Consider the following 7,818-nt stretch of genomic DNA (forward strand, 5'->3'; position numbering starts at 1 on the left):
CAGACGCGTTTTGGGAGAAAAACAAAACCGAGGGATGAAGGACGCTTGCGTGAAACCCCGGAACCGGATAATATCTGGCAGAGAAGCCCCGTGTTCCCCCCTCATGTGACCCCCACGTGGGCACTGAATGCCTCACGTGCCCCGCGGAGGCGGGGGCGTGACAGTTATCTTTCTTCATATGCTCATTCAATGAATCTGATGACTTAGTCTATAGAACATGTCGACTCTGTAACTAATTGTTAGTCAATTTGGATGTGTTCTGTTGTTGTTTCTTATTTTCTGCATTTGAGATTCCCAACTCTTTAGTTGCTTGTGTTTGCTTCTGATTGTTTGTACGCTGCAACCACAGCAATCTGGTGGATATATCCATTACCTGACAAGATTAGTTCTTTGTCCCCTGAAGCCAGAAGCATCATTTTGATGAGAAAAGAGGAAACCATTGCTTTTAGTTTGCTTAACACTAACATCTATCTTCGCACACCTCTTTCAGGAAACACTTCATTTTTTATTGGCCTTGAAACATATTTTTCAACAAATCTTTTAATTTAAATATGGGTTAAAGAATAGAAATACAATAAATCTTCTTTCTGTAATGCAACTCCTAAAAATGAAACATAGATGTCAAGCCCCCCCCCCCCCCAACCAAAATCCCATCTCTGAAAATTCTGTATTGGAAAGGAAGCGTGGACTCTTTTTTTATGGATGTGTTGCTTGCAACTTTGTAGGTTAAGATGGATGATCCTGGGCAGGGGCAATCACTAGTCATGAGTGCAGTCCAAGTACCCTATCTTGCCATGCCATACCAAGCCAACCAAATGATGGACAGTACTGCACCAGTCTCATCTGGGCAGCTAACAACTGCTTCTCGGGCGCAGCTTAACCAGCACCAACTCTCTTATCAGCACATCCACAAGCAACAGCTGCAGCAGCTGGACCAGACACTTCAAATGTTCTGGGCGAATCAGTATCAGGAGATCAGGGCAACCACAGATTTCAAGAACCATAGCCTTCCATTGGCCAGGATTAAGATCATGAAAGCAGATAAGGATGTCGTAAGAAAATATAAAATAGATAAATAAATCTACCTCATCCTATTAGCTTAGGCTTTTGGGACAAATGATGATTTTAACATGGTATCAGAGCAGAGGTTCTAAGTTCGAACCCTGTTTCTGCACTCTTTAACCCAATTATAAAAAAATTCATATATTGGGCTCACCCATTAAAGAAAAGTTCGGCCCACATGTGAGGGGGGGAGTGTAAGAAAATATAAAATATATAAATAAATCTGCATCGTCTTACTTAAGCTTTTGGGACAAATGGTGATTTTAATAGATGTAAGGATGATAGCAGCAGAGGCCTCTGTACTGTTTGCACGGGCGTGTGAGATATTCATCCTGGAGCTGACGTAATGCTCGTGGGTTCATACTGAGGCAAACAAGCGAAGAGCACTGCAGAAGAATGACATTGCTGGGGCAATCACAAGATCATATGTCTTTGATTTTTTGGTGGACATTGTGCCAGGAGACGATCTCAAGGAAGAAGTGAATGCTAATGACTCTATTTCATATTATTATGCTGGGAATCATCATGTGTAAGCCTGAGGTGGATCAGGGCTTGCTCTATGCCCAACAGCCTCAATCTTACATGCCTCGGCAATTCTGGGAGTAGCAGCAGAAAACGCAGCAGCAGCAGCAGCCTAGTGAGGATTGGTGATCAGGGAATTGGGAGAACCACAGCAGAGAATGTGAAACATTAAGTTGCAGTATTTATCAACAACGGCCCCCTTTAAACTTGCATTTCGTATAGGTATTCTTTTACTATTTCTTTGCTGAATTTACAAAACCATGATGATTTTTTCTCTGTATTTTGGTTTGTTTTCTAAGTGCAAGATGTAAATGTACATATAGGAGGCTGCAATGGCATAAATAATTTTATCTTCTTCAGGTTTATGAAGGAAATTTGATCATTTGTCATGTCATATGGTTTCTAATGCGATATATTGCTTCTTCCATCTGATTGACCTGGCTGATGGTTTGCTTTTCAGTGACATGGGTAAACTGCCTTTGATCCCAGGACTTACCGTAGGAAATGCTTGTTAACTGAATTATGGTTCAGTCCATTGCTGAAAATATCAATGGATTTACGCCAAAATGAGTATTAATTTTCTCTTAAATATGTTCTGTACCGTCTGATTCGGACCGATATGGTATACCATGAACTTTTATGTTCTTCTAAAAAGGGCCACCACAGGTTTTCTACAAGTGTTTTAGCTGTTAATTCTATGCCTCCGAATTAACTTCCTTCAATTGTATGCTGATGCATTGTGTTATCACCTGTCACTGCAGCTTGGACTTCCCCGGAGCACAGCCCTCAGCCACCAACCCAACATGATCTTAATTCCAGTAGGAAATGCAATATATTCCGTTTATTTTGACCTCTTGCCTTCTGAAGTTGTCAGCAGTCCAGGAATTACCCTTACTTACTATTATTAACAAGCGCTCAAATCCATCGCTATCTCGGTCAACGCCTCTTGTCCCTGATAAGAGAAATTCCATGGGGGAGGTCAAACTGTGTTGCTGTGTTTTTCTGACTTTCGCGCTCGTCTTGAGGTCAACCAAACTAGCAAAGTGGTGTCCCGCGAATTAGAGGTTTCGGTCATGATGGTAATTCCATCGCCGATACAAGACTCCTACAACCAAACCGAGCCTACAGACTTGATTCATGCATCAAGCCTGCTAGCAAAAAAAAAAAAAATACTAAAAATGTCGCTTACAAATTAATATTTCTCAGCCATTTTTTTGCTAGCGACTATGGAGCAAATGTGCTCGTCGATTGGGTCAGGCCAAGTTATGAGAGGCAGTTGATATCTAAAATTTGGACCATAGCCCACTCCAAAGCCTCCACTTTAAGGTTCTTATCAACTGATTTCGAGTCTGAATCCGATTGTCTGGATAAACTAGGGCCATTTGAAGCTCACTTGAGTGCAGTCTTAGACCCTTCATCACAATGAGCATTAAATTCATGGCAATTTCATGGCTTTCACTTTCGGTCCTAGATCGAGGTACCTAGCTAGGTTTTTTTTCATACCTCCAAGTAAGAGGATTTAAAATTTGCCAATTGATTGATATGAAGGAAATACAAAAAAAAAAACAGAGAGAGAGATGGGAGAAATAACAAATAGATTTAATTAAGAATGGTTGTGATACGAGGCAATGAAAGAATTAGTCATGATAATTAAGGAGGGGGAATAAGTCATTTTTGCTGCTCCAATCATGTTCAACTCTATTCCTTGAACTCAGTGTAGAAGAAGTAAGTCAACTCTTTTGCTTATAGGCTAGAACCAAATCATTTTTTTGATGATAGCAAGATGTCCGCCGCCAATTTCACAGGTCACTCGAGCTCTGTACATAAAAAGGTTGACCCTCCACTATACAAATCTCTCAACCTCTGTGTGCAAATAAGATAAGTTGAACTTTTAATTTATGGATTCCTCGGCATCTAGGTAGAATGAGATTGAACCTTCACTCTGGAGCACTATATGTTCACATGAGAGCAGATTGAACCTTTGTTCCTCAGATAGAATTGGAATCGCCATTTGTTGATGGTTGAAAGACACAAGAAATATTTTGGACTTTATGATTCAAGGAGGGGGTTATCCCCCATACATTAGTATTATAAGATAGTAGATAACTAGCTAGTGCCTAATATTATTTTTGTGAGAAATAATGTATTGGGAGAAGCGTTAATTAAATTTTTTTCTCTTTTTATCATGCAGATTGAAAATTATTTCCAGCAATAATTTCTTTCAGGAGGTAATTTCGTATACTAATAACCTTTTCTTTTGGTGGTTATCAATAATTTATTTTTTGATGATTATTTTTACAAATAACTATCCTATATCTTGATAACTTTCTCTAGAAAATTGATTTCAATGGCAAACCATCCAAATATAACTCTTATGTGAAAAACAAGTGGCTCAACATATTTTCAAGTATCATGCACATTTGACTAACTAAATTTTGATTCGCTTTATATTTTGACCATTTATTATAATTGGTCGATAGCTAATTAATTTTTGGATGTAAACTGCTATGGCAAGTGCCTGGTGACGGATGCTCGAGCAGCTGATTGGGCCATCTTCGATCAAATCCAAGCTGCTTGGCTCCGGTCAACAGTAACTGGGGTGGTGAACACCGTGCCACAGCAGCCTGGTGTATGATGTATCTCTTTTGTGTTTGAGGTATCTCTACGTTGTGGCTTTTTTAGCTTTGCACGGCCTTTGTGCCCTCTATGTACATTGCCTCTTTTCTGAAAGGGAAAAAAAAACTGTTTACCAGCGTGCCTCACTACAACAAAAGTGAGTTTTTCCGATGCTTATCCGCCGACGCTTGAAAGAAGCGTCAGTAATTTGGGTACCGCACCGAAATTTACCGACGCTTTTTGATAGCATCAAAAAAAAATTCAGATTAGACGAAACTTATAAGCGCCATCACAATCCTACGATGCTTAAAAGCGTCATTAAAAGCCCTTCCAGCATTTTTAGCCCAAGACGACGCTTTAGAAAGCATCATCGGAAGCCATAGTAGCTAACGCGACGCTTTTAAAAGCACCATCGGAGACCTAATTAACTTCAGCATAATCTTTTTCCCAAAACGATGCTTTATAAAGCATCGATAGAGGCCTAATCACCTGCTAATCTCCCCCAAAGACGATGCTTTAAAGCGTCGTTAGAGGCCTAATAGTAAAATTATCTTAAGAAAGATATAAATAAATAATAAAAAATAATAATATAAAATAAAAATATAATTTAGACCCTAATTAAACCACAATCTTGCCTGAGCTAATATGGATCCACTACATTCGTGAAGTTCAAAACCCATGAATTGGGTATTGACCCCTAACTGCAACCTTACACCAATTGGGTTGGACCCAAGTCTTAACGGTATTAGTTTTTATCACTTCAGATCTAAGCTAGATGTGAGTAAAATTAGTTTAAAGGCTAGGCTTATATAACGACCTAAGATCTTATCTAAAAAAATAATCGAAATGGGACTAAACACACGCCCGTATAGCTCGGCCCTTAAGCATTGACATGACTTGAGAAAAGACCTAACACACCAAGTCGCTGGGTCAATGTTTAGGTCTGATCAATTCTAGACCTGCGGCTCGCTCGGGGTTGGATCTGAACGAAGTTTGGTGCAGACCCAACAAAAGGCACACGAGATTCCATGCATATCTGTAAACTCTCTTTTTCTAATAAAGGCTTCGTAAAAAAAAAAAAGAAAAAAGATTCCATGCATTTCTTTCTTTCATGCCACGCCTACGTCTGCCTCCTTTTCTGCTTGAAAATGAAATGCACGACGGTGTTGCATGGGGTCGCCATGCATTTTAACCAGATGTCAGCCTCCTCTTTCTTGGATTTCTTCTCATTTGCTAATACGTACTGAAATCTTCTGGATTCTGGTCTGAAAAACTAAAACGGAGCCAACCTTTTCCCTTACTCTTTCGGACCTCCCACCGTTTCAGGCTTCTCCAGCGAAGGAGGGTACTTGGCGCAGATAGGGTACATCTCGAGGAGGACTCATCTATACAGATTGATTAGATATGGAGAGTGGATCGATATGGAAACGGCCACCTACTGATTCGTGAGACTCGCAGACTGGTCAAAGAGATGGAATCATTTCAGGCAGCACGTGTATATCGGAAGGTGAACAGAGCAACAGATTGGGTTGCCTCCTACATTGCTCGACACTCCGAAGAGTTTATCCGAACTTGTACCGCTGAACTTTCTTCTTTATTGTATCATTTTATTTTTTTTGATTCAGCAAGCTGTACCATGTAAGAGCTATATGAAATGCCATTTTCACCAAAAAAAAAAAAGAAAAAAAAGAAAGAAAATAGAAAAGAAAGAAAAAAGGAACTACCCTAAATGTGAACTCATGACTAGAAAAGTGGGTCGAACTTTTGTGGCTTTTCACAAAGTTTCTGGTATTAAAATCTTTATAGCTTTTACGGGACTCTCAGATATTCTTTTCCGACTATATATACAAGAGATATAGGAAAGGACGATGACCCTCGCCTAATCTTACAAGCCAATCCCTTCAGCTCTTCCAGCCTTGCATTTGATATTGCTCCACCGGAGGTTTCTTCGAACCCTTTCAGCTATCTGACATGTCCTGTATCTTTTTTAATTCAACCCACTGTACGCCAATATATTCTCTTCTCGTTTGTCAATGTAAATTGGACTAACACAAGGTAGACCCCTTTTCTACCAACCTAAAATAATCTCATCCCAGCTGCACTGGGACGTATTCCGTTTATTTTGACCTCTTGCCTTCTGGATAAACTTCAGGACCATGCATTACGTCTGTCTATATCATAGGAAAATATATGAAGTACTCCAATCGTCATCGATTAGCGAGTTCTATAATGCATAAATGCAAGCCATAGACTGTTATTTTATCCTGGTCAAACACCTATCTCTCATATCTCATATAACAATGGCAAACGATGGCTACAGAGCTGAGTTGTTCTTGGTTGCGTGTCTAAACCAATAGGAGGTTGTTCTTTTGACTATACTCAATCCCGTGGGCAACCACTAAAACAGAATAAGTGGTCATTCTAATCCAGGATCAAAACCTGGCTCTGGTATGAGTTCAGGCTCCCAAGACGCTTCGTACCCTCTCACCCAAGAACAAACAAAAAGACTGATTGATATTTTCAAAAAAAAAAAACCAAGAATATTTGATCAGATATTATTTTACTAATACGATCTTTTCATTAAGTCTTTTTTGTTTTCTTCAACAAAAATACTTTTTAAGAAAAAAAAAAGCACAGAAAATATGAAATATTGTTTAACATATCTAGGATACAATTAATAGAGGCTTCTGGGTTCTCACTTCCCACTAACAATCTAGTAGTCGAGCTGGTCCAAAGTAATAAAGAAACTAGTACAAACTAATCTTTTTCCCCTTTTTTTTCCTACTAACTTTACGTATTCTTTAATTTATTACTTCCAGCATTGATTTGGATAGCCACTATGTTTGCTACGGGACCAGATACATTTGTCAGTTAGATCAGGACAAGTTAACCTACCATTTCATAATGTCCTTTAGCCGGACCCAGACCCAGATGCAGACCCATATGAGACATCTGATCTAGTATTTGGGTCCGCTTCGACGGGGTTTCAATCAGAATCAGGTCGCGTCTTCATCATCCACGCCAACTTGCAGTCCGAATTCTCTCATCTATTGGGAGCTTTTCCCATTAAAGCGAGCCCACCAAAAAGAAAGCTGCTTGATGGAAGCTGGGAATTGACTAAAGTGCGATGAAGATGGTTTCCAAATTCTAAAAGCTCTAGTTCGCAGTCACACTTTGATCTATGGTCCTGGCTTCGGGTTAGGTGTGGAAGAGCAGACCTCCATCTTGCACCATGGGCCATCCCTAGGAACCATTTCCAGCTACTGAGAATGTAATGCCTTCATTCCTCTATATAAAGCTAGCTTGGTAGAAGTGTTTCACCATCTCAGCACCATGGGCACTAGATGCATGGCAATCTCATGGCCTCTTCTTTTGGCCTTGGTGCATGCAGTGTTATTCATTTCAATTTTTCCCTCTCTCTCCCATGCAAGAACACTACCCCCTGCTAAGGGAAGCACTCTCAACGATACCAAGCTCTTCTTTAGAAAAACCGGCGGGAGCGGTGCGGGAGGCGGCGATGGCTTCGGCATAAGCATAAGCCATAACAAGTCAGGGATCGATATTGGTATTGGTGGGGGTGTGGGAGGTGGGGTTGGGACCAGTCGTGGCGGTGGAGCC

At 40.2% G+C, this 7,818-nt stretch overlaps 1 protein-coding gene across 50 annotated transcripts in view; it reads left to right on the top strand.

The window, feature by feature from the left end:
* The window catches only part of LOC103697938 (nuclear transcription factor Y subunit C-9-like), a 42,465-nt gene extending 40,499 nt beyond the window's left edge, over positions 1-1,966 (top strand). For all 50 annotated transcript variants that reach the window (XR_016413101.1, XR_016413080.1, XR_016413097.1 and 47 more), the window contains one exon: positions 726-1,966. Coding sequence is in view for 6 of the 50 variants with exons in the window: in XM_089930584.1 (XP_089786710.1) it covers positions 726-1,079 (354 nt within the window). In the remaining 44 variants the exon portion in view is untranslated. The remainder of the gene's footprint in view (positions 1-725) is intronic.
* The last annotated feature ends 5,852 nt before the right edge of the window (positions 1,967-7,818 follow it).

Source organism: Phoenix dactylifera, chromosome 1 (genome assembly GCF_051530095.1).
Source record: "Phoenix dactylifera cultivar Ajwa chromosome 1, Ajwa_hap1_PhDact_Kaust_v1.1, whole genome shotgun sequence".
In the NCBI taxonomy this organism is placed as follows: Eukaryota; Viridiplantae; Streptophyta; class Magnoliopsida; order Arecales; family Arecaceae; genus Phoenix; species Phoenix dactylifera.